This window comes from Oxyura jamaicensis, chromosome 18 (assembly GCF_011077185.1).
Source record: "Oxyura jamaicensis isolate SHBP4307 breed ruddy duck chromosome 18, BPBGC_Ojam_1.0, whole genome shotgun sequence".
NCBI classification, from domain to species: Eukaryota; Metazoa; Chordata; class Aves; order Anseriformes; family Anatidae; genus Oxyura; species Oxyura jamaicensis.
The window spans coordinates 8,751,342-8,778,849 of NC_048910.1; the positions used below are offsets into that span (position 1 = coordinate 8,751,342).

The 27,508-nt window shown below is 36.3% G+C and overlaps 1 protein-coding gene across 6 annotated transcripts; it reads left to right on the forward strand.

Annotated features, from left to right (window-relative positions):
* The first annotated feature begins 757 nt into the window (after positions 1 to 757).
* RHOT1 (ras homolog family member T1) lies at positions 758 to 27,508 on the forward strand. Of its 6 annotated transcripts, XM_035342152.1 has the most exons (21): positions 758 to 933; positions 4,812 to 4,870; positions 7,103 to 7,184; positions 8,292 to 8,335; positions 8,813 to 8,866; positions 9,219 to 9,271; positions 9,918 to 10,026; positions 10,442 to 10,543; positions 11,968 to 12,066; positions 12,499 to 12,607; positions 13,548 to 13,668; positions 14,323 to 14,407; positions 14,792 to 14,937; positions 15,553 to 15,653; positions 15,889 to 16,019; positions 16,342 to 16,425; positions 17,108 to 17,227; positions 17,577 to 17,779; positions 19,170 to 19,292; positions 24,795 to 24,938; positions 26,369 to 27,508. In XM_035342152.1, exons 1-21 carry the CDS (start codon positions 897 to 899, stop codon positions 26,484 to 26,486), a joined length of 2,124 nt encoding a protein of 707 aa, XP_035198043.1. In that variant the 5' UTR covers positions 758 to 896; the 3' UTR covers positions 26,487 to 27,508. The 6 variants fall into 6 exon arrangements, with proteins under 6 accessions (XP_035198043.1, XP_035198044.1, XP_035198045.1 ...); XM_035342153.1 differs by lacking the exon at positions 24,795 to 24,938; XM_035342154.1 differs by lacking the exons at positions 24,795 to 24,938; positions 26,369 to 27,508 and adding an exon at positions 21,870 to 24,372 and having other exon boundaries at positions 19,170 to 19,313.

Genomic DNA, 27,508 nt, shown 5'->3' on the forward strand with positions numbered 1-27,508 from the left:
CCAGGTTTTCGGGAGGACCGCTGCTTCACGCAGCCAAACTGAAAACAGAGTTCCCAAGAAGTAAAAGATCTTTCAGGAAGACAGTGGCAGTCCAGCGCATCCCAAACATGGTGTAATTGATGCTTTGGTGTATGTGATGAACAGAAAAAGGATAAATTTCATGGGAATAAAGCATGGGGGATTTACCTAGCTCATTTTGCCAAACAGAACTGTGTGACTTTTAAAGTCACTGACAGAAGTGCTGGTGATTTTCAACATTACTCTCCTTTAAGCAACCTTTTCCTAAGTCTACCTGAACGCTTTGTAGTCATTTGGACTAAAATGCACTTCTGTAAGATGTCTGCAGGTGTGTGCATATCAAGTTCTACAAGTAGCTAACACTGCTGCCTTGTTCGGATCTTACCTGATCCACCTGGAGAAGGAACAGCAGCAGCACAGGCAACTCGCTGGGCATCTCTGACTGTCCTGTATGTCCCAGGAGCAGCAATCGGTTATGGTTTCTTCACAAATTACCACACGATTTGAAAGCGAGCGCTTCGCATCGCTTGTGTTGTGTCTCTATGTGCCAGACACGCTCAGCTGGCCGGCACAGCAGCGCGTTAGGGTGCGTGAAGCAGAAACCCCGCTCGGCAGCCCGGGGAAGCCCAACTCCTCCTCACGGGGAGAGGACGCCCCGGGGCCCGCGCAAATCACTTCAGGACGGCGCCGCCCCGCGCAGCCGCCGGGGCTGTCCCTCGGCAGCCGCCGTAGCGAGCCCGCCGCAAGGCGGCGGCGGCGGTGGGGGGGCGAGACCGGGCGTGAGGGGCCGGCGCCGTGAGGGGCTCCCGGGCCGCAGCCGCGCCGTTTCCCTCCGGCCTAGCCCGATGTGAGCCGCCCCGCGGCCAGCGAGCGGGGCCATGAAGAAGGACGTGAGGATCCTGCTGGTGGGAGAACGTGAGTGCGGCAGGGCCCGGCACGGCCTCCTCCGCCCGGCACGGCCCCATCAGGGGAGCCCTGGCCCTGCGCCGGCCCCGGAGCCTCCCCTCCTGCCCCGCTGTGGGCGTCGGGCGTGGGGCTGCGGGGCTGGCGTGGGCTGGCCCCGGAGGGCCCAGGGCTGGGGGTTTGGGCCTGGGGTCGGCACCAAACGTGTTTGTCCGCGGCGTGCTCCGAGGGTGGAGGACGAGAGCGCACCTGTGGGCGAGGGGCTCCGGGGGGCGTCGGGGGCCGGGGACTGGGAGGGGGCCGACAGTGCCGAGCCCGGCTCCTGCCGTTAACTTGTGTGACCTTGGGTAAGCGCCGCGTACTGCCTAAGGGAGTGTGGGGCTGGGCTTTTTTATTTGTTTCCAAAGCTGTGTCCTTAAGTTCACATTTGGGTACCCAAATAAGCGGTTAGTCTTTCAAAGGCACAGCCCCTTGTTGATGGAAGTAGCAAGAAGGAGGTTCTGTTTTGTTAGCTTGTGAAGTGCTCTCAAGTTCCTCACAAGAAAGGAGCACAAAGTAATCACTGACTATTGCTCGTAAAACTACCTAATTATACAAGGAGCACAGTGCTCCTGACAAAGCTTTCCTGAGAACTGAATGCCTCATGTATTTATAGTATGGCTCATGCGGTTATTTTGTAGTGTTCGGTTGGCTCTATCGGCACTGCCTAGAAAGATCCTCTATGACTTTAGACAGGAATCTCTAGGGAGATAATGCTAAACAGGAAGCATTAACTTGTTAAGCTTTTATTTTTCTAGCTTCATGAGACTTGTTTTATTTAGAAATGCGTTTGTGCATGTAGAATACACAGCCGAATTCTTCTTCAGAGCACACATACCTAATCTGCCTTTGCTCTCTTCAGCAGTGAGTTGAGGATACAGATTTTAGACTTACATTTGACAGGCTGAAAGCTAACACGCGGAACGTGCTGTTTAAAATTGGACTGAGCCTTTATTGGTTAATTTAAAATTAGTTGGTCTTCTGCTTATACCTGTTGTGCTGGATTTTTTATATATATAATTGTAAATGGGAAGAAGAACTTGTATAAAATCATTTAAATTAAGAAATTTTAAAGTGTTAGCTGCATATTTTAGCTGCAGAATGTGTGTTTAAGAAGGGAATGATCTGAAATTAAAAGGAATTCATTTCCATTTTCCTACTCAAAGTAGCCCCCCAGTACTCAACTGACTGTGCCATAGTAACAGAATTTCCCCAGGACGTTACTCCTGGAAAAAAAATAAAAAAATAAAAAAACACTCTTCAGGAAGAAGAGTTTTCCAAGGTCACGCTGGTGTGTTCTGAACTGGTTCTGTGTGGTGGTGATGTACAGGTGGAGCAGGTGCTCTGATTTTGGCAGCTAGGATCGCAGAGTGTCCAACTGAAAATTTCGGGGGTACGGTTCTCTTAACTTGTAGCAACATCAGAGATTGTGAGCATCTTTATTTTTTTTAATTTGTAATGGACAGAAGGGAGACATTGGTTTTACAAACTGGAAAAAACTGTCAGTTATATTATTTGTGCTGTATTGTATGCATGACTTTTATATATATTTATTGGCCTAAAACAGCAAGTTAATCAGGACCATGCAATAACCTGCTGGATGATAGAAGCAGTCTTGCAGGTTCAGACTCTCAAATATCACGGCAAGAGCTTTTGTTGTCACCCTGTTCCAGAACGGCCTTTTTTATCCCCAGTGGTCTACATTTTAGATTTAAAGTTGTTTTAGTCCTAGTACCCAGGGTGCAAGCATAAATTTTTAATAGCTGATAATTTTCAGAAAACATTCAGTCTGTTACTTTTACACAGCATGATCTAAAAGGCTTCCATATGTGAGGAAAAAGAGAAGACCAGTTAATCATCCCAAAGTGCTGTGCTGTTTTCCTCATCATTGTCAGCCAATGTTGTTTAGGCTGTTATTGCTAAGGCTATAAACAGAATTGGAAAGACAAATGGCTGACCTAGATTCAAGCAAAATAAAGCAAATCTCTCCACTTGAACCTATGTATCTTCACAGAAGCAACTGTGGAACACTTTAAGTGTATCAGAAGCTTATACTCAGAGTTTCTTTCCTAACCAGCAATTCATAACCTTCTATTTTCAGTTCCATTAAATTAAAATGATTTTGTATGTTTGCAAAGCCAACATGCTTTGCACCACTTCAGATGAAAGCTGACTTGGTCAGATGCAAAATATGCTCCAGAATTTGTGTAGTTATCTAACAACTTCACTTACATATCAGGAAGGTATTTATCTAAGGAAACAGGAGAGCTTTTAAGTTCTCATTCTGTCAGGATTAAGAATATTAAAATGTAGCTTGTGCAGGAGGACACCTGTTAGTGTAAGTTATTGTTTTAGCTTGTATGAGCATCCCTGATGAGGAGACAACCATACTGCTGGTAAGAAACTTGCCTCCTACTGCTGTCCAGTTAATGCCACTGAGGAAAATATGTGTCCATTCTCCCTAAGGAAGGCAAAAGTCTTCCTACCCAGGGTAACTTTCCCCTCACTTTTCATAATTTTGTAATAACCGCTCTTTAACTTACCACATTGACGAGAAGCTTTTATTTCCAGATGTCCGAAGGCCCTTTGTTACTATTACCAAAAATAGACTTGGACAAGTTGATGGTACTTTGACTGGATCATCAGCTCAGTAACGCCATTTTCTGCATGAAAGCAAATTGGTCTTACAATTTTGTTTCTTCTTCCTCCCGTATTCAGACTTGCATACAATTCAATGGGCAAGTGTAAATTGCAGTAATGTCAGCAAAATAGCTTCTGTGAATAGAAGAGATTTTTATAGTGTTTTCAGTAGGCACAGTGATACAGACTCTGACTGATTGCAAGCAACATCTTAGTTGGCAAACTGCTTTTGCCAGCAAAGATGCTGTATGTCCAGGATGAAATGATTTTGATTTAATGGTGGGCTGTCAAAAACATACAGTGCCAGATAGTATTTGAATCTGAAACTTTCGTTTCTATAGAAAGGTGTCAAAATAAAGCTGTAATAGTCTTTCTAGGCTTTCAAAAGAACATAAAATTGACAGGTGAAGGCTTTCAGGAAGGAGGGAACCCCAAGAAAAGTTATTAATGTTTAATTTTAAACAATCGTATTAAAGATAATCAAATCTAAGAAATTCAACTGAGTTACCAGCAGTCGTGACTTCATAGGTGAACTGAATTGTATGATGAAATAGAGTTGAATATTGGAGCAGAGGTGATTTTTTTTCTATTTAAATTAAGAAAACCGTGACATTAGAACACTTCTGTGTTTTGTTTTGTTCTCTTTTTACTTTTTTTTTTTTTTGGGGGGGGGGGACAGAATTTGCTTCAAGGAAATTATGCTCTTGCAATTTCAAAGTAGTCCAACTAGTTTGTGGAGATTTTGTCTGTTGATGATGGTGCCACATCTTCTTGTTCAGCTCTCATCCTCAGTAGTTTAGGACTGAAGCCTAATCATTGTATCAAGAATACTATAAAAATAGTTACTTCCTAAATACCTGTGTGCTTTCTTAGTTTCCAGTTGTTGAGCTGTATTTATGCATTTCTATTTTGTTTTTGATTTTTTTTTCTTTAAATAATCTATATTAAGGTTAAGACCTGCTAATTCTTTTGCATAAGGCAGAGTAGGATGTGATTCCCTTCTGGACAATGTAGAAATATGAAATGGAACCAAATCTTTTACCGTAAAATAATTTGGAGAGAACTGTCATCAATACTTAAACAGTATATAAAAAGCCTTTAGCATGACCAGTTGGAAAATGTTTTTAAATACTTCTCCTTTTAAGATGGGATGAAACTATTAAGTGTAACATATCCAAATTATCTAATCTCTGTTTTTAATTCTTTTGTAGCCAGAGTTGGGAAGACATCACTAATCATGTCTCTTGTCAGTGAAGAATTTCCAGAAGAGGTAGAACATCCTTATTTGTTTTCTTTAATATTATTTCTTCCCTGTTGTATAATATTTTTTTTTTCAGAGAGCAAGTTGTTAGGCTCTGCTTCAAATGCTTCCTATTTACAATAATAAAGTCTAAAACTGCAATAGTGACTTCCGGAAAGTGATTTAGGTTAGTTTTTGCGAAGATTAGGAATTTCAATTCTGTCCAAGTTCCTATCTTGTTTTTCACGTGCCTAATTAAGCTCTTCTTTTATATATACACCTGAGAAATGTTAGTTTTCTTAAGTTGTTGAACCTGGTCATAACTGGCAGCAGTTTCAACAGTAGAGACTCATAAATGGGAAGATGCTGGGTTTGTTGAAGAACTGTTTTATTTAAAGAGCAAGTGAATTAAAAAATGAATGAGAATGAGGTATCAAAAAGTTGTGTTGTATAACTTGTACTTAGCCATTTTTTGTAGCTAAGTAGACATTGCATTTATTTTTGTTTTTGAATGCTATTTTCCTGGCCATGGTGAAGTAAAACAAAACAACAAAAAAAAGAACAAGAAAACTCTTACTGCTTTCTACCAGAATACAAGTAAAGCTACTTTCATGTTTTATTCCTTTAAAAAAACAGCTCATAGTTCTCTCAGTACTATGAAAAGAACCGCAATGGCTGCAAATAGCTGAGCTTTTTACATATAAACATTCAAGTTTATTTCTTCTGATCACAAGTCTTAAAATAGGCATCATGTGCTTCTGCTCTTTGAAACTACGCTGCGTTGTGTTTAATGCAAATTAGTAGGTTACCACAGTTCATGAGTCAAGATCAGATTGTTAGCATAACTGAATTTGGTTCCCAAGCTTACAGGTAAAAAGGAGCTCTAGTTTCCGTTTGTTCTTAAAATATTCAGGGACCAATGCTTTGACATGTTGTTTGTCAATGCATTTAATGAATTCTAGCCCTCTATTCACTTCTCAGCTTCTTCCTTCTGTATAGTGTAGTATATTTTTTCTAAATTCATCTTGCAAGAAAAACATCGCTTATATATATCGCAGATACAAGATCTGCACGAATTTACGGAAGTAAATTAAAAAACCTCTGCATCCTGTATAAACTTCTGAAAGAGACATGCACAGTTCTTGCCCATCAGTCACGCAGATCAGAGCTATATAAATATGTGTTGCAGACGTTTCAAACTTTGGAATACTGCTTAATGTACTTGGTATATTCAATCATCACTCTTGATGAGGATATAATAGAGGCTGAAGTTTTACAAAGGGCCGTTCTTCAGGTGATTGGCTTTCCCCTTTTTCTTTTTTCCACGTTTTTTCCCCTCTCTTTCCTCTTCACCCTCTCCCCCCTTTCTTTCAAAAATAAAATAAAAAAGACAATAAATAGCTGTGCAGGAAATTTACATTAAAATTAAGTTGGTTCTTCCTGAATCTGGATTAGTGTTCTCTGCAAAAAAGGCCAGCAACCATAGCGAGCCTACAGTATTTTGCAGAACATAGGTTTTATTACTATCAGGTTTTCTTTTGCAGGCTTATTTAAATTTAACATTTAATACTTTATTAGAAGGAAGGAGGTTCCCAAGTTATGATCATTTAAAAATTGAGACTTATATCTATCATGTTTGTCTGCCATATATTTATTTTTTTAACAGTTACCAACTCACGTGCTGTTAGCAGGGGTTGTTCATGTACTGATTTCAGTGGTAGTAGGGTCAGGATATCTTGTGCAAAAATGAAAACAAACAAATTAAACAGTATTTAATTTGTCTGTAATGGCATGCTAACTCTGATGTTACTCTCCTGCTAAAGAATATGGAGCCCTTTCTAGTAATTGGTTGAATGCGATAACCCCACTGAATTCAAAACTTTTATTTATATGATGTTTTTATTTAAAATAATTTGCAATTCAGATTTTGTTTATAGTTTTCAATACTATAATAGTTCTTTGAAGGTGTTTGGATATAGCGGATTTGAGTTTTATTGAACCATTCATTGAGTCCCTTAAAAACATTACTTCCTTGCAAAGCAGGAGAAGAGTCCTTATTCAGTAAGCAGACTGCTAAAGAACAAGAAAGCAGCAGTGATTTTCAGAACATCACCCCAAAAAAAATGTTTGAATTAGAAATAAGCTAGCCTATTTAAAGCTAACTAATTGGCAGAAATGCAGTAGTACAGCACTTTTTTGGACAGCTGGATTTTCAGCGATCATCTTTTAAAGTTTTTTTTCTTTCTGTTTCTACAACTCAAGGTTCCACCACGTGCTGAAGAAATCACCATTCCAGCTGATGTCACCCCTGAAAGAGTGCCAACCCACATAGTGGATTATTCAGGTAAGGACTACACAGTATAGTTACTGTTTGACTGATTCAGTACGGAATTGTTATCTACTCTGTAGCCTCTTCAACTGTCATATTGGGACCAAAGCTACGTGTAGGAAAAGACTAGATTAACGTAACAATTCATTGGATAAAACTGAATCGGATGATGATGGCTGATCTTACTAATTCAAAGCCTAATAATAACTGCTGATGGTACTGCCATGAAGGATAGTGTTAGCGATATTCCCGTGAAGTTAGTGTTCTTAGTGTGACAGAGGTATTTAGAGGTTCAGACATGGGTAGGTACTTTCATGGCATTCAAAACTGTTTATTATTTTTTGGGGAAAAAACTTACTAAGATGGAGGAGACTTTACATACCTTAAATTTGCTGTCTTTAAGGCTCAAGTTATGCTATCATAAATATATGCAGCTGTTGCACGGCTAGACAAAAGTCCTTCCACAGTTCATAATGGGAGCCAAGGATTAGGCCACGTTAGCAGATTCCTTCCTGTTTTATGTCTCCCAACACTGCTGAGGTAATATCCTCAGTGTGTTCCTTACTTGGAACAAACAAATAATATTTTTTTATTATTATTATTTTTTCGTGAGACTTAGGCTTAAGTTTCTGGAGTGAGTTTCTTTTCTATCGGATAAAATATTTCATAGATTCAGTTAACAGAGGCTTCGTCTCACTAAAAACATACATTGACTCTGCAATAAAATTAATGTGTTGTATTTTGTGGTAGAAGTTTACATTATAGAACAGATGGTGCTACTTACTGTCCCAGGAATGGTCTGTTGATAAATGTAGGGGATGCAAACTGTAACTCATTCCAGAGAGAACCCGTCTACAAACGTAATTATTGCTTTTTTAGAATATCTGCTGAAAAACCTATAAGCAACAGACTGTTTCTGTTTTGCAAATTAATGGATCATATTCACTGTAGTTACAGTAGAATCACTTTTTAGTGCATTTTATAAAAAGACATTTAAATAACAAGCTTTTGCAAGGCTGTCTTACAAGCTTTGTGAAATATCTTAGTTCAGTTTCTTAAGGCTTTCAGTTTTCTTCAGAAAAATGTTTAGTATTAATGACTGTCTTGTTCTGTTGAATACAGAAGCAGAGCAAAGTGATGAGCAGCTTTATCATGAAATATCACAGGTGAGTATTAATGTTTACTAGAAGATTGTTTCTGCTTCTAGAGATTTTTTTCCTTTTAATTTTCTGCTTTAGATGGGCTTCAGTTTGAATTGTAGAAAAAAAGTCTCATGCTATTTCTTGCTTGGCATTTCATTTAGTTCTGTTTTGTGCCCTTTGCTATAGTAAACCTTGCTCCAAATAAGAAAATTGGGTACTACCACTGTTATGGTGAACTGAGCTTAAGCTTTGTCCTCCCAAGCAAGAGGACAGAACTCAAGTATATTTTAATCAGTAGTCCAAGGAATTCACTTTTTTGTTGTTGTTTAAAGAAAAAAAGTTTTTAACTCTTTCAGTCTACAAATTGCTTAAGTGAGTCAGAGATACCGTTTTTGGCTAATGTTAGAATTGTTCTTTCTCTTCAATGTTATATTGGGTTCTTAATTGTCTCTGCTCTAGAGACTGAACAATGGAACTCAATATCTTTCCTTTTTATTTTAGGCAAATGTGATTTGTATAGTATATGCTGTTAACAACAAGAATTCTATTGATAAGGTATGTTAACACATTTTATCTACTTATTGCTTGAAATGAATGCTAATTTTTGTCAATGTGAAAGCTGTTAGATGTTTAAAAGGCATAGGGTAGTGTTTAAGGTCAAGTTGTTAAAATGTATCCGTGCATTCTCTTGCTTCTGCTCAATTTTGACATTTGGATTTTTCTGTCCTTTTCAGTCATCTTAGGAGTTGCTTGTTAATCAACTCCAGTTTTTATTTTTTAATTGTTTTGTGGGTAAATATGTGACTTCTTGGGAAAGTAGCAGTTGTAGTCAAGCTTGTGCACAGTTCAGTCATATTAAATTTGAAACTATGTTTTTCACGTTTTTGTTTTTTTAACCCCACTTTAGGTAACGAGTCGATGGATTCCTCTCATCAATGAAAGGACAGATAAAGATAGCAGGTGCATAAATAAAGATGAGAAGTGTGAATTAGGCTGCACATTGATGGGTGTCAGTGGACAGTGTTGAGGATGTTAATTGTTTAAGAAAATCAAATTCTAAACTTAAAGTTTATATAAGAAGTTCAAGCAACAAGATGTTTAAAATATATAGGTCTGTTGTATGTTCCAGCAAAGCTGTTTATTTTGAATTTCATAGTCAGCTTTTACCAGGTGTTGTTATATTTGTGGTGATATAACCACTATTAACTACGTGGTCTTTAAAGTTTTTCTACTGATGCTGGTTTTGTATAATAATTGCTTAGTTACTCTTGTGTTTAACAGTATGTTTTTGAAGTAACAGCAGGCAGCATATTTCTGTCTAAATGTATCTTGAATTAGTTACTCAAAACTGCTGTCATCTATTTTTGCCTACTGGCTGACAGTAGTATTTAATTACATTACTAAAATATTATAATGGCTTCTGGTGCAAAAGTAAAATAAGTCTTTCTATCCCTCTGTTTTTAAAGCTCTTAACCTTTTTGTTTGTTTGTTTAGGGATATGGTTTAGTGGGGACTGTTAGTGTTAGGTCAGAGGTTGGACTTGATGATGTTGAGGTCTCTTCCAACCTAGAAAATTCTGTGAAATTCTGTGAAATTCTGTTTTTAGGCTGCCTCTTATATTAGTTGGAAACAAGTCTGATCTAGTGGAATACAGCAGTATGGAAACTATTCTTCCCATTATGAATCAATATACAGAGATAGAAACATGCGTAGAGGTGAGTAACTTTCTGACATTAGAATGAGTACCACAAAATACATTCTCACTAAGCACTTTTATGGCAAATTTTAAATAGAAAAATAGAAATACAGCAAAATGTTAATGGTTAGCTTTGCATGTCTGGTTAACGTTAAACCAGAAAAATGTCGCCAAAGTACTGAATAGAATGGATAAGTTTGGATATGTCTTTTTAAGTAGATAGAGCTTTCTTATTGGTTTGACAGCAAATTTGAGTGAAACCTACTTTGTTAATTATTGAACATATATGGGGGCTAGGTGACTTTTTTTCAAAACTGCATAGTACCCACAAGATGGGGCTAGAACTTAAAAAGCTTGATTCTTTGTTTAGATTTCAGAATAAATCACCAAATAGTTAAGAAACTAGAAAGTAAATACAACAATTTCTCTTTCAGTGTTCAGCCAAAAACTTGAAGAATATATCTGAGCTATTCTATTATGCACAGAAAGCTGTTCTACATCCTACAGGTCCTCTTTATTGCCCAGAGGAGAAAGAGGTATTTATACATAGATTTTAAAAACAATATAGGGAAAAAAAAAAAAGGTAATTGCTTGATTGTTCTTTCCTTTTCAGAAGATTTTGCAATTCTTATTTTCTTCTGTTACCTTTCACCTGCCCTCCCCCAGATGTCAAGCATTAGATTGCAGATCCTGGTTACTGTTTCGTGTTGTATTAATCTCATCTGTCTTCCTTCTTTATTCAAAACAATGAAGACAGTGTTTTATTTCCCAAATAAATTGCTAGGTAAAATGAGAAGCTTTGGTAATGGCATTAAGTCAAATGTAATATGAAAAAATCATGTGTTCAATTCCATTGTCCTTTAGATACACATTTCACAGTAACTCCATTTGTTTCAGGGAATTTACTCCAGACTTATCCTGATTTAAGGGAAAGAATTTTTCAGAGCATGTTGTGAGGCTTTGGCAAAAGGGATCAAAAACAAGTAATGTGACTTTTTAAAATATTGTAGGTAGTTAGCTCAGCGTATTATGGAAGAGAATAGCTTAAAAAAATAACTATTTTTTATGGGCAACTATAAATAATCTAGAAACCTACCCCCCCTTGCATTACTGGGCAGTAGAAAAGTTGTCTTGATCATAAACACTTTGTTAGATAGGGAATGAGAGAATAACTCTATTTTGATTTCTTCCATCAGAATCATCTTTGTGTTAGTAGTGTTGTGATATAATTGTTGTGCTGAAATATTTTCGGTTTTTCAAAACCAATCTCTGTGACCTCTATGAAGAGAAGAGTCCATCACCACTCTAGTTGCTGGGAGAGAATTACCAGTGTCTGTTTTCCTTCAATTGGAAGGTATCCCAGCAATTCTTTTGTTGTAGTGGTAGTCCATATGATCAGTGCTTTGCCTAGTAGATGAATGACCCTGGTGAAGATTTTCGCTCTTTGATGTTTAAAACCTTCTAAATCTGTAGCTAAAATGGTGAATATAGATAGCATGCTTGTTTAGAAAGAGTTGACTGTAGTTCTAGAGCTTTGCAAGGCACTGGTATAGCCAGGCCTTTTTTTCCACCAAAAAATGTTTGGAGTAGAAAAAAAAAAAAAAAAAATCAATTATTTTTAAAGCATTTTGTAGCAGTAAGACTGAACTTAGTGAAATGATTTTTTTATTAATAGTCATGAACCTTTAACTTGTGAAGAGACTGAGGCTCTTGTAATAATTGAATAGAAAGACATTTATTGTGAAATAAGTGTTTTAAATTTATGCCTTTAAATTTGTTAGGTCATGATTTGTTTCCTCTTCTTTCTATTTTTGTGCTCATGTGCGATAATGTCTCCATTCTAAAAATGTAGATTGAAGGCTAGTATTTGATTCAATGTGATTGAACTGCCTCGTGTAATTCAGTGTAATCTTTTTATGTTCAAGCCTAGAAAGATACTGAACTTTGTTTTATTCCTTAGATGAAACCTGCCTGTATTAAAGCACTCACTCGCATTTTTAGAATTTCTGATCAGGATAATGACGGGACTCTCAATGATGCAGAGCTCAACTTCTTTCAGGTAACTCTGTTTTGCTTTCCTTTTCACTATGTTTAATGATTAAACTCCTATGGTGCTAGAAAAATAAGTATTTGTTTTACAAGGGATTGTAGTAAAGTGAATCGGAAGGGAATCAGGTCTAAATATTAAGTCTCAGTTCCAGCCTAAAAGAGCAGATACATAAAAACTGAAATAGCATTAATTTTATTTCTAACCACAGTTCAAAATTTAGTTCAAGAGCAAAATGAAAAAAAAATCTATTTAAATGCACAAGCCCCAGTGCTTGTTTTTAAAAACAAAATTAAAATTGTTTCTATGCCTTTATTTCCAGTAAGAAATTAAATTGCCCTTTACTAGCTTATCAGAACTTCTAAGGCTGCATTTTCTACAGGACATGACATTTGCCTGGCTTAGTAGCTAGTGGTCCTAACACACTCTTTTGTTTTTTGTTAGAGAATTTGTTTTAATACGCCATTGGCACCTCAAGCTTTGGAAGATGTGAAGAATGTAGTTAGGAAAAACCTGAGTGATGGAGTTGCTGATAACGGATTAACATTAAAAGGTAAGCCTTATTTAACTCTAACAGGTGTGTGTTATAAAGTTGATAATGATTTTTATGTAAAGAAGCAAGTCTTTGGGAATATGATCTCTACCTTGATTCTTCTAGATAAGAGCTGGATGTAGTGTCAGTATGATACTAAGGAATGATTAAACTCAGGAAGAATGGGGGTGGATAAGATAAGGTCTCTTACTCATGGTTGCAGAAGTTTGGAAATCAAATATCCAAAATAAGTACAGTGATTCAAAAGAGATTTTATCCTAGATAATTTTGTAGCTCCTCTCCAGGCTTACTGGTTGCAACACTTGGCAGAAAGGTGTGGTTTCTGATATCGTTTTAACGCTGTTTTACAGATTTGCTGAGAGCATATGGTAAAAGTGAAAGGAGAAAAAGTGTTTTCTGAGCATCAGTGTAACTGCTTCACTTGTGAAGCTTACATATGTAATAGGACTAGTGAGAAATTGTAAAGTGTGGGAATCCTAAGGCATAGCCTTACTAAGCAGTGAAATCTCAGTGTTCATTAAGCTTGGAAAGTGCTAAACCAAAATCCTACTCTCCTATTTTGGTATAGGAAAATTAAAGGCAGTCTTCCATGAGACTGCTCTCCAGGCTTCTTTTTAAGTGTTTTGCTTACTATTTTGAGTTGTTGAAAATATTGTTGTCCTTATTTTTATACATCTAAGTTCTTCTAAAGTGCTGGTACTGGCAGAAGCAAACAACAACAGAAGAGCATGTGGGTTGTTTTAAGGAAACAGTTACTTGAAGGACACTTTAACAAATGACACGATTTCTGAACCCTCCATCTAGGTAGATTATTTTGTAATGCCACACAAGTGGTTTAAAATCAGAGTATTTATTGTTTTCAGTCTAATGCTGCTTCTATTAAAATACTTAGAGCAGATAAAGTCATTCAGGGCCTTAAGATTTTATCATTTGATTTTAGGTTTTCTTTTTCTACACACACTTTTCATTCAGCGAGGAAGGCATGAAACGACTTGGACTGTTTTACGTCGCTTTGGATACGACGATGACTTAGAGCTTACACCGGAGTATTTGTTTCCTCCGTATGTATCACTTGTTTGAGCTTTCTTTAGCTTACACGCATTTGATTTATACTGCCTTAGTGGCAGGAGGGAAGGCTTGTTGTAAAGTGTTTATTTAAAGCTTATTGTTACATAAATTATATCCCTTACTTAATAAACTATCAGCCAAAATCTTCATGTGACTGAAAATTACAGAGGAACAACTCCTGTTTCATTGTGCCAGATTGTGCATTCCTATCTGTCTTTTTAAGAAAGACATGGCAAAAGAGACTACAACATGGATCTGAGCAGCTGCTTTATTGTATGCGGCACCAAATCAGAAATGGCTTGTTTGGATTTTCCTGGCACTGGAGAGCCTTTGAAAATTCCCAAAGTAAAAGTTAAGAGATCAAGTAATTCTCTGGCTTTTTCTGAAAAGTGTAACTATATACTTTTCCTTAAAACAAAACACAACCCTGATGACTAAATATCATGTAATATAAAAGTCTCTCAAAATTTTAGATTTCCTAATTAAAAGTGTGTGCTTTGATCTCTTTAAAGAGAAATTGTTAAAACTATATGCAAAGGTTGAATACCAAATGTTGTAATTCTAAAATTCTTTATTTTGAATTAAAACATTCCGCATTTTTTAAACTTACTTAACAGTTCTTGTTTGTGTTTGTTTTCAATAAATAGGTTAAAAATTCCTCCAGACTGCACAACAGAATTAAATCATCATGCATACTTGTTTCTCCAAAGCATTTTTGATAAGCATGATTTGGTAAGCTTTTAATTTGGGTGTGTGTGTCCGTCCTTATATTTCAGAGCCTTAGTTTGCAAGAAATTTTGTTATCAGAAAGCGTATCTTGGTTATTGTCATTTCATTCAGAAACTGGCTATGGCTTAAGATGTGGCCAAAACTGGTCTGTTGTTTGTAAGATATTTCTGTCTACATGGAGAGAATGCAAATATAGTTGTACTACCAAAGCCTTTTTTTTAACTAGCCTATATATTTAGTCTTGTTCAAAAATGTCAAAAGAAAGCAAGTTCTGATTTTTTTATAGCCAGTTTCTTGAATTTTGCAAGTGTACAGACAAAAAGTACCGATTTAGAATAGATACGAATTAACTGCTATTTATGTCTAATACCATATGCTTGTTTTTAGGATAGAGATTGTGCTTTGTCTCCTGATGAACTGAAAGATTTGTTCAAAGTCTTCCCTTACATGCCATGGGGGCCTGATGTTAATAACACTGTTTGTACAAATGAAAGAGGGTGGATTACATACCAAGGGTTTCTCTCTCAGTGGACGTAAGTGTGTTACATTGCATTTTGGTATATGAGAACTTTGGGTATGCTAATGTGTAGATTCCTCTTGAAAATGCGGTAGAAAGAGTAGAAGTTTAATAGTTGACAACTGACCTAAGCAGTGAGGTTTTTATAACTATTCAGTGGCCTAAATTTCAGATAATTGTTACGTGTTCAGGATTTGACCAGCATTCAGTGCTAACTATGATGAAATGTCTCTTTAAAATCTGTATGTCTCTGAAACTTGTCAAAATATTTTTCTGTTGTTTTGACCATGTTTCATTGTTCTGCTCCTCTAGAGTTGTTAAGAATAATGCTGTTTGGTAAGAAGGGTCTTTTCCTATTTAAGACATAGATAATGAGGAGAATGTTATTCTGAGGGAAAAAAAAAAAAAAAATCTAAGTTCCTGGGTGGCAGCAAGTACTGCTTTCATAGTTTCGCTTGTTGAAGTTACCACTGTTTACCTCCAGAGCCTTTCATCTTTCGGTACTGCATAGTACTGAGACTGTTACTATCATGTCAATCTGGAGACAGGAGGAAAAAATTGTTTCAGTACTGCAGAGAATTGGTATTACAGATACTAACAATTTAGTAACTCCTTTTGCCCCCTCTACTAGACTGACCACGTATTTAGATGTACAGCGTTGCCTGGAGTACCTGGGCTATTTAGGCTACTCGATTCTTGCAGAACAGGAATCCCAAGCATCAGCAATTACAGGTAATTAAAAAGAAATGGATTTGTTATGCTTTAGGAGTTTAAACTTAGAAATCTGCTCAAGAAAATGTCATTTTTTCACTTCATTCTCTCTTACTTTCTGCTCAAGACAAACTTTTGGTTAGATATTTTTGAGAATATTTTGTGTGCATTATAAGCTACTTGTCCATTTACATTAAATGTTTTCATGTACATCCACATGTGCATTTTGTGAAAAATATTTGTATTTTCTCTAAAGTAACAAGAGATAAAAAGATAGACCTCCAGAAAAAACAGACTCAGAGAAATGTTTTCCGATGCAATGTTATTGGAATGAAGGGCTGTGGGAAAAGTGGAGTTCTTCAGGCTCTTCTTGGAAGAAATCTAATAGTAAGGAACCCTTTGCTTGTATTCACACACAAATGTTGTTAATTTTACACAACAAAACCCAGTCGACAGAGTGTTACTGTTTATTACTGAGTTTGGAGATAATAGTTTTTTTTTTGTTTTTTTTTTAAGATTAGCAAATAGACAAATTGATATTGCATGCATAATTATTTGTGTCTCTTGCAGTACAGCTATGCGTGTACTTGCAAAATTAACCACAGATTACTGTAATTTTTATTGATTAATAAACGGAGAAAACAGTTATTCAAATCTAACTGAAAGGTGAAAGTTGCTGTGATCTAACCTGAAATTTCTGCATTTTCAGAGGCAGAGGCAAATACGTGCAGAACACAAATCTTACTATGCCATTAATACAGTCTATGTGTATGGACAAGAAAAATACTTGCTGGTAAGGTTCTTAAAGTTCAGTGAACTATAGAAAGCCATCTGCAAACAAATGCAAGGAATTTCTGCTTTAATTGTCTCTACTTCCTAAACATAGTTTCTTCTACCTCCTCCTCCCTCATTTTTTTCAGGCTTAAATAATTTTTGTTTTTTAAGATGTTGCTAATACTCTAAACTGAGTATGTTCAGGATCTGTTATTTTTGAAACTTTCCCTAAATTTTAAAGAAACCATTAAGCAATCTACCTATTTAGAATATAAGAATCTGTCAGGTGGGGTGATGAGGATGGCTATAGTTAATCTACTGCGGCTAAAATACTTTCTTTAAAGGCTGCTGTACAGTAGTTTTACTTCATGATAATATATTTATTTGTTTTCCAAGAGTCCTCTGCTCTGTGATTTTCCTCTGTAGAATGAATGCCAGTTTCTGTGGGAATCTAAGACTTTGTGTTAGACGAAATGTAACTTTTTACACTGAGGTTGTGATTGCCTGCAGGTGTGATGTTAACAGCTCACATATGTTGACTCCATTGGTAAACTTCTCTTACTTTTTTTTTAATTAATTCTGTCTATTGTCAGTCCATTAATTCTAAGGATACATAACAATGAGCTGTAAAAATCACAAGAAAAATAAAGTTAAAAAATTTCTTTAACTGCATAATAGCAAAGCTTTTTCTCTTTTTCCAGCTACATGATGTCAGTGACTCTGAATTTTTAACTGATGCTGAGACCATATGTGATGCTGTCTGCCTGGTATATGATGTCAGTAACCCTAAGTCCTTTGAGTACTGTGCCAGGATTTTTAAGGTTTGTATATTTTTTTATGTGTGTGTATGTATGTATTCTCATATTAAAAATATATAAATAAAAAAGTTCATTCACAAGTATTCATTTTCAATTATTGGTTCCATACGCCATGTTCTAGCGCTTAAAAGACATTTTATTTGTGCTTGCTGGTTATGTATGGCTGATGCATTAAAAATGCCATTTTGATATTAATACAGAAGTAAGGTCTACTTGTCTATATAAAATATTCTACTTCTACAAGTGCTTGATTTCAGTGCAATTAATATACCTTAATGCTGTTGCAAACAGTTATATTTAGGCTGTTCCAGGTTGGATATAACATATAATGCCTCTTGCTTTAAATTTGCAGCAACACTTCATGGATAGCAGAATACCATGCTTAGTGGTAGCTGCAAAGTCTGACTTGCATGAAGTCAGACAGGAATACAGTATTTCTCCTGCTGAATTCTGCAGAAAACACAAAATGCCTCCACCTCAAGCCTTTACTTGTAATACTGTTGATGTGCCCAGTAAGGATATCTTTGTTAAACTGACAACTATGGCAATGTATCCGTAAGTACTTGAACCATTCTATTTTTTTCATATTGCATGGATCACACATAATAGCACTGCTTGTCATTGTTAGCCATGAGGATGGAACTCGCCTCACTGAGATTTAGCAACAGAGAGAGACATAAATGATTTTTGTAGAACTTGAAATTATGTCAAATTGAGAAAGTTGGTACAAATCCAATATATAAAAGGGTCAGCTGTTGTGGTAACGTATTTTTAAAAGAATATACTATTTCATCCAGCTCATGTTACATTTTTAGGTATATCAGTTCAATGAATACGTAGGGTTCTGTTCTGTTGTTGTGGATGCATCACTCAATATCTCACTATTCATATCTTGATATTTTTAAGATAATTGTGAATAAGTTGTAATGTAATTCTTGATAATAGCTCAACTTTACAGTTATTTACAAGTAACGACGCTCTTTTGTGAACAACAGTTTCCCCCAATGCACTGCTTGAGGCTTTTTATTTTTGGTATGCTTATTATTGTTTGCTTCATTCCACAAATCTGATAGATTTTACATTTTTTTAAATACAACTTCTATATAAATACCTTTTTGGCTTCAGATACAGTATACTTAAGCTCACGTGCTTTTTCACTACATATCTCACTGTTGCTAAGCTCACTTTGCATCTCTTTTTTTGGTGGGTGGAGCTTTTAATATGATGATGAACTAGATAAATCTTACAGCAGATGGAGTCTAGTATGACAGCTGACATTTACTTTAAATTAAACAGAACTAATGTCACTTTCACCCAAAATCTAGGATTTTTTTAATATACTTTTGAAACCAAATTTATTGGATTAGATTTGTAAAGCTTTTGTTTTGTTTTTGTTCTCTTATACTTATTTTTGTAGTGCTGGAATACGGGAAACCACAAAAAGTGTAGTGCTGACCAAATGTCTTTTCATATCAATATTTCTGCTTCTCCCTTAGTTTTCAAGCATGTGTGTTTTTTAGGGTGGGAAAAGTAGAGGTAACTGTCACTTTGTAAAGCGTGCATTCAAAGTGGTAGACAACGTGGCTTTCTTTCCTTTGAAAAAGGGGTGTTACCTATTGCTGTGCAGACATACTCAGACATACTCATATGTCTTCCTTACAAACTTAAATTCAGCAAATATTTTCATTCATGTTTGTACATTGCTATTAAGACCTATGTATGGGTGGTAATGCCGAAATGTGCAAGATACAGAACATCTAACCCTAAAATTCTGCACAGCTGTAGTTTTACCCTTGCTTCCCCAGTGTATTTTTTTATCCTCTCCTTACTCATTCAAATGTGTACCTTTTTATTCCTAAATCTCTCTTGGTTGTGGCACAGTCCTAATGTGCACCTGATTATATGAGCAAGATTTCAACTCCTGTCCTTCTGTGTGTTTTCGCAGCCATGCCCGGTTACGCTGTATGTGCGCCTGCAACAGGTGTACATTTTGCATCTGTCAGAACTTCCTCAACTCAGACTTGCTGCAATCTGTAAAGAACAAACTCTTCACTGCAGTTCTTAACAGGTCCTTAACTTTATTTACTAGGTACCAGGTGTGCTTATAAAATAAAGGTTTTTTTTGAAAAAGCAGTTGGTAACCTTCTATACTGCAGATTTTTCATTCCATATTCACAAAATAGGAAGATACTTATTTTAATAACTGTCATAAAATTGTCAAACTTTGATCTGTTTAAGGTACTTTTGGTTCTTTTGAGGTTGGTCCAGTTATTTCTCTGAAACATTGCCAACTTGGTGGTCAATTCCGGCATTTTTTGATTGCAAAAAATGTTGGAGGTATTAGGACTATGTTTTTCAGGGAACTGGTAATGGATATCAAGTAACGTATGTAAGTTTGTGTAATGGATCTCACTTGAGATGTAGCTTTGTTTAGCATTGATTAGAGCTAGTGCCTCTTAGTTATCAATTATAAAAAATACTTTCACTTAAATAGTAATGTAGGAAAAGGCACAGCTTGACTATAACATCACTGTACAACATATTACATGCTTAAAATTGCTGTTGTTTGATATTTGGGAGCTGATAGAATTTCTGGGTGTGTATTATGCCTGGTTTACACAGAAAGTGGGTAAGTTGCATAAAAATCTGGACCTTTTAACATCCAGTTCTTCTGAATAGAATGCAATATGTAAGAAGTGGTAAACAGTTAACCATTTGCGTTTGCAGATATTTTGGAAAAAGCAATGGGTAAAGAGAACTGGTTTTCAGCACTGAAAGCAGTGCCTATACCTTGCCTCGTGTCTACTGCAGGCTGCTTTTATAAAACACCTTGCTTTTGACACGTGATTCACTAACAGCTCAGCACTTGCCACCTTGACCCAGCACATGGGAGTTCAAACCGAACAATTTTTGTAGTGTAATAGTTCTGTCCCTTTTATAGCCTTCTTGGAGTCGTACTATGATAAACTTAGTTATTTGAGGACCATGGTTAGAATATCCTGACATGTTCTGCATATATTTGGTCCATGTATATTACTGCTTTTTACTGGTTTCAGGTGTAGATGCTCCAAATAAGAGTGGATGTTTCCTTTAAATGTGAGATATGCATTCATAGGAGGCCTACTGATGTACCCATCGATGATACACCTTTAAGCACTTTTGTGAAATACAACTTTAATCCAAGATACAAGCGCTAATCAGAGTGAGAATTTAGAGAAGGGGGAAAAAAACATTAGCTTAAGAAAATACCATGAATAGGAGTGAAACTCTTTATACTGCATCTCTTCTCCAGCTGTTACCCCACAAAGATCACTGTAAAAGAAGTCTCTTTGCATATTGTTACTCTAATACTTCATTCAGTGGTCACTACGAGAAAATCTCAACTCATCATTATTGAGGCTGAAACCGCCTCTATAACTCATCCCCATTTTTCAGAATGGTTATGGATTGCTACATTAAGTGTTGTGACATGTTTCTTTCTTGTGTGGGCCTGTGTTTTTTTTTGAGTCCTGCATTAGGCACTCTATTTAGTTCCTTTGAGATACTGTCAAGGACTGGAGGCATTGAAATCTTTGTTTGACAAGCCCTGGGATGCTGTCTTTCCACACCTTGTCACCAGACAGTGTGGAATAAAAATATGAATATACATACTGTCTGTAAAGTCCATAATTCAAGGCAAAGAGAATTCCTTGCAGACTTCTGCACTGACCCTCCAGAAAGGAAAAACTGTTTCCTAGATTCGTTGTTTGCAGTCGTTCAGTTAGTTGCTGGGGTTTGTTGCAGGTTTCCAGCAAGCTAATTTCTCCTCAACAATGTGCTTCCTAGTTAGCTCTTCAGACCACATCGCTGCAGGTTATTCACCTTCAGTACATCTACTTATTGTAGAACTGTACATATAGGAAAGAATACTAGAGCTGAGATTTCTGTAAACAGAGATCGGCCCCTAATTGTAGACTTAAGAGGGTAGAGGTAGTTCTAGTTCTCTTGCTTAGAAATCTTAGCTTCTTAGAAGCATTTTAATGATTTTTGCTTAAGAACAGCACTTGAGAATTTTCTGATAAAGCTACTTTATATGATTTCTTATTTTGCTTTTACAAGTGCTTACCATTGGGTCAGAAAGTTTGGCAGAAGTTGGATAACTAATGGGTAAAGGAGGCTTTTCAAGAGTTCGTATTCTCTTGATCTCTTCCCATTCTGAAGGTCTAGAAAGTGGAAGTAGGTAGACTGAAATCTTTCAGATTGGACTCCTTCCTGTGTCATTTGTTGCCAAGTAGTGCTTAAACACTGTTACTAAGGCACAATATAATAGTACATTAGAATATTCCCCATTTGGTACTTAAAGGAAGAACATTGCCTCTATGCAGCTGAAAAAACTAATGCCCACCTTTAGTTTCTCTTCTGTGGATAAGCTTTCAAAGACTCCCCTGAGGTTTTATAGGCTCTCAGAAAGGCAAGTTCAACAAATGTGGAAGTTCAGTCTGGGGATACTTGTGCTGGAACAGGATTGTTGGTTTGAACTACCCAGGATCACACTTCATGGTTCTTTGAGGAAGAAGGCACTGCATTCCAAGGACTGTACATGCATGCATGAGACTTGTTACTATGCTGCAGTATTTTTATATTATTATTTTTTTTTTTCCTTTAGGTGTTCATTTGTATTTGTCTGGCTGGCACTTAATCTCTTCTTATTACATTGTTTTACCTCTTTCTAAAAGCAAGGTTTCTGTGTATCTCATTCTAACCCTTTTTTTTAATTACCAGCTTGGATTTTTGGCTTTATTTTCTCCCCTAACTCCAAAGCATGGGTTTTAAGTGTGTTTTTCTGATTTCTTGCTTTAAATTCATTCACCTGCTGCCTTTTGCTTTTATAGTAGTGACACTTTTGTCAACTGAGTTCATTTCAAAATAATTGTTATGCATGAGAACTGTGGTGTTCAGTGAGGGAGACTTCTCAGACCATTTCGTTTTCTTCCTTCTAAAGTTTTTAAATAACGTGAAATGTAAGTGAAATTCTACTTGCATGTAAAATATTGTTGTTGCAGGAATTGTAAGAATTTTTTTTTCTATGAAAACCTCCTGTGAAATGAAAAGTTAAGGCAGTAGTTTCATTTTCCTGTTATAAGGGAAAGTTCTAAGGATACAGTCCAGGTTTTATTTTTCACCATGTGCTATTCAGTCAGATGGCAGAAATCTATCCCTTGACTTGGGTGTCCCTAGTATTTTAGGAGAGTATAACAACATTCTTCTCACCTGTATTCCTCCTTCTCTAAAATGCGTAGTGCTGCATACTGAGTGGAGTTTTGCAGAGCTACATCCTCTGACTTCTTTCCAAATAGATTATATTGAACTGGCATTTAAAATTCTTTTTAGGTTTTGTAGATAATAACATGTACTTGGCGCTTTTCACATTTTAGATAACTTATGCATGGGGAAAAATTCTAACTACTGGAGTGGTTTGCATCCTAGGAAAATGTGCCTGAAGGAAGCTGTAGCAGCTTGCACATGTTATGTTTTTGGAATTTAGTTGCTCGTATTTTATTGTTAGAACCTATCATCTGTCAGAGCAGCCTGCTGCTTGCTGACTGCATTAACTTGCCTATAATTTTGGCATGAGTAACTGCGTGACTAGTGTGGCCTCAGCACTGTGCTTTTAAAATGTGTTTGTAGTTCATATGGGAATGTTTTTCAATTTTAATAGATAAGGTTAAACCTCCCCAGACTTGGGATTTTTCTTCTACTGACATGGGGAAAAGTGTCAGTATTGGTCCATAACTTGGTGGTTTTCTGTGTGTAACCATGACAGGCATGCTCAGTTAACTTCTTGATAAGTACATGTGGCAAACTTCTTGTGAGTTGTTAAAGCCTCTTAAAGACTGTACAGATCTCAAAGGTACTGTTCAACAAGTGACAAGTTACTTAGCTCACTGTTAAGGGCAGGTTGAATCTGCCTTCTTTTTTTCCAAAGTATGCATTAAAATCTGAATTTTATGCCAAAGGCAGAATTCCTAGGCACCTTATATACGTAGAACTAATTAAGTGATTAAATATGCACAGCAATCTATTTTAGAAGTTTAAAAGCCAATAAGAATTTCAAATACAGCATCATTTATGGAGTCCTAACTACTAGTGTGTGTGTATGTATGTGCACACATCCAGATAGAAATTTTCCACTGGAGAGAATAATTTTTCTAGTTTAGAGTTAGTGAAAGTTTCAGGTGCTCTCTTACTATCAGGCCAGTAATATTTCTACCACTGGTGAAAATTAGTTTCATAAACATAACTACACTGAAATAAAGTTGAATGTTATTTATTGAAGAGGTAGAATTTTTGTGATGTATTGAGCGAAGTTTATATATTATAGCTACTTTCAAATCAAAAAACCTGTGCCAGAAACAAACACTTGAGATTTTTTTTCTTAATGGCAGCTGAACAATATTAGGTAGGGATCAAAGTTGCAAAAATGGAATTTAGGACAGTGTAAGGAGCACAGAAGAAAGAAGTAGTAGATTTTCTTCCAAGGGTGTAAAGCAATTAGACATCCATAATGTTCTGAATTTCAGTGAGTATTTTTGGGCTTTGGATATTTGGACTGAGATCTTCAGAAGGCACTAACTGTGTTAATTTCTTTGAGGCTATAAAACAAATCCCTGCCTCGGTTTAGTTTCTTCGTTTCAATGAAGGAACCTGTAACTGTTAGGCTTAGAAAAGGGATCAGAGTCAATTTACTCTCCCTTTAGACATTAAAAGAGGATTTTATCATGACTGAGGATATATTGTTTTTAAAAGGATGAAGCAAGTTTCTTGAATACCACTGAATATGGACATGTGCAAAAGTCAAAACAAGGCAAATTATAGATAGGAATCAGAAAATGTAGATGAGAGTATGCTTCACAGGGCAATGTAAAAGCACTCATTTGCAATTTAAACAATGGTTTACACTTTTAAAGGGATGCTTATTTAAATTATACAAATAGTTGGGCATTAGAATTAACCAAATTAATCTTGAGAGTTAATTACACAAATATTCACCCAATGGAGCTTGTCATATAACTTATTAACATAATGTCACGTACAAGTGATTTATTTTACATACAAAGATAAGTCTTATAAATCACAGATTTTAAGACAAGTGTTTTATAGTCTTTTACCAGGAAAAAAAGCTAAAGCTTTTAGTAATAATAAAATACAGTCTTGCTTTGAATTATCAACAATGATGAGATCATGTCAATTTGAGAGCTGATGTGTTAGGTCATTCCAGTGTGTTTAGCACAGGTACTCTAGATCATGCATATGATGCAAAGAGTATTGCCATATCCTGTGGGCACATGAAAATTAATGCTTTGGAGATGGAGTAGAAAGAGATTCAATTTCTTAAGCAGTTTTCCTTGTCCTTAAACTTCATTTATTTCTGTTTCTTCCCAACCACTAAGTTTTTAACAACTGCACAAGAATTGCAGGTTAGATGGGTAAAAATGGTAAATTCTTTGGGCTTTGTTATTTGAACATATTTGAGACACTTGCTATTGTTGAGCCATGCTATGAACTGCAAACTGTGCATGTGTGTAAAAAGGTTAAGACCCTACATAGATGAGTTGGGTGCCATGCTGTTAGCAGACGAGGAGAGCAGTATTATGCAGCAGGTGCACGCCGTCAACTTTGTAGAAGATTCCATCTTCATGGAGTCATCTCTTGGTCCACGTTTACTTGAAGACAGGTAACAGCAGCCAAACTAAGGTGATCTTGCCATTGCCTTATCCCTTTCTTCCCCTCAACAACCACTTGACATCTAGTTTGCAGAGGGTTTGTCAAAAGTAGATGCAGAACTAATGCTTGCAGGAATTCATGAATTTGGTCTGTTCAATAACCCACCAAGATATTGTTAAATAAGATTAGGACTTTTTAGTGAGCAGCTGTGTTTTGCTGTTAATGCACCAAAGCATTTGTGCCTTTTCTTCAGCATGCAATATTATAGTACACTGATCATCTATATGGCTTATATTGCTCTTGCAAATGTCTGCTAAGTAATATCCTAAACTGTCTTTGTGTATCTTGATAGCAAGTACAATTCCTGCTTTACTAAACAGCTTGTATATGACAGCTCTGCAGTTCACACTATCTGAACTTCCTTATGCACTGTGTATATTTAGGATCTCTGTATGCTCCTTGGACTTACTACTCCTGCAGTTTACACTGAGTAACCCATCATGATAAATACAGGCTAAAATGGTAGGCTAGTGAAGTTCTTTCATAAATTCTATCTTAAACAAAAACAAACAAACTCTTTACTATTATTTAGGAACTTGTGCTTTGAATTATGGCATTTATGATAACTTGTTTTAAATGGTAGCTCCTGCTTTATGGTAAGCTGTCATACTTGAGACTACTTGGAGGATGTCTAGCAGTGTTTAACTGAGCATGCTCACAAACTTTCTGCAGTATTTGGGGGAGTTGGGTCATTGGCTGTCTACTGTCATGCAAAACGTGGCTTCTTATGTCATGCAGTCACTTCATACTGTTCTATCTTCTCGTTTTCTGTTAATACCATTGTCACTGCCTGTTTCACTAGCACCTTCTCTTAGCTTTCAGCTTGGTATTGGATGACTGTTTCTATTGCTGTTCTTGTGACTGTATTGGGAAGAAAGGGATTTACAAACTGTCATTCTTTTGATTCTAGCTTTTGGAAAAATATTACTTACTACTTGTCAGTAAACTTTTTTTTTTGGGGGGGTGGAGAAACACAAGTAGATATTCAACAAGGATGGAAAACTTTGCAAGGAAAAGTGGAAATATGCAAAGTCAAAAAAAAATTGTTTGCTGTGATGGACTTGTTCTATGGATTATTATTAATTTTCTAGCTATTTTTGTCTTCTGAACATCTGCTGGTACTCTCAAAGAGGACACACTGCCCTCCCATTCTTCTGCAGTTGTGTGAGCTCTGACTTCAGTGAGATCTGCTAATGTGATTGTGGCTGCAGATCAAGTCCTAAGCTTTCAAGAAAAGTAAAATGACTACTCGTAAGGCTGAACTGTAAGCTCCTTGCCTGTGACAAGTGTAGTGATGAATTTCCAAAAGCAGAGTAGCTTAGCACAAATTATCTGACATTCTTGTCCTGAAAATAATTTTTTTTGTGTGTTAAATTTTAGGCATGTGACGCAAGCGGACCTCAAGAGCTCTGCATTTTGGCTCCGAGCAAGTTTTGGTGCTACTGTCTTTGCAGTTTTGGGTTTTGCTATGTACAAAGCATTATTAAAGCAACGATGATCTGAGAAGAAGCACATCCGGCCCTACCAAATAAAAATAAACTTTTATGTACATTCTGAATGCTTTAAATTCTGCTAGAACTATTTATATATGCAGAGTTACTTTATTAATATTTGTAATTCATGCATAAGATTATTTTAAATTATAGCTCTAACTACAGTATTGCATAATGCGTGGAAAAAAGAATTGCATCTTAGCAGCCAGCTTAAAATGGCTTAACTTGTGAGGCCAAAAGGGAATTTGTTGTAAATAACCTGTACATATTAAAGCAGTACAACATTGCTCCCCAAGAAGTTAATCAAAATACTGTTCTTAGGTATTTCACCATGGTGACATACTAGTGTATAGCTGAAATTCATTTTCGATAGAGTAGGTTCAACTCGAGGATCATACTTCCTCAAGGATTGCTTATTTATTTCACTTTCATTTGAAGTGACTTAATCTTTTTGGACTACAAACTACACCAGGCAGAATTTGTGGTTTTCTTTCTAACCTGCTCTTTCAACAACCAGAGATTTCCCTATTGTAATATGTGTTTCAAGAAAAAGTTAGTTGCTGTCCTGGCCTATGATTTTTTACATTGTATGACCAGTGACATGCTTAGCAGTCTAATAATTTCTTTTAAAAGGAAAAACAAAAACTTTAGAAACTGCCGGATCAACTTCACAGGCTGTGTGTAATGTTACTCATTTTCCACTACGTTGTGTTTTATAACCCTTATGCATCAGATAAGAAAATTTGTATATTATAAATGTTAATAATTCAAAAAGTGCTGCTGTTTAATTTCTTACATGTGTCAATCCTGTTAAAAGCTGTGTATAAGATAGAACTAAACTAGTACACAGTACCTATTCTGCTGTAGTATATTAGTTGCATGGTTCACAGTGCATTCTGTAACTGGCTGGAGTTACCTGTAGACACAGCTTTTCTAAGGATCAAATCGAACATTACTTCCTCATAACAAACTTATTTTTCCATTGCTGGCCTTTTCGAGTATTTCAATAAAATAACTGTGTACTGTG

Coding starts and splice junctions, on each gene's coding strand:
- RHOT1 (XM_035342152.1), top strand. CDS start 897: ATGAAGAAGGACGTGAGGATCCTGCTGGTGGGAGAAC. Junction 7,185..8,291: donor CCACATAGTGGATTATTCAG/GTAAGGACTACA, acceptor TGTTGAATACAG/AAGCAGAGCAAAGTGATGAG. Junction 24,939..26,368: donor CCACGTTTACTTGAAGACAG/GTAACAGCAGCC, acceptor GTTAAATTTTAG/GCATGTGACGCAAGCGGACC.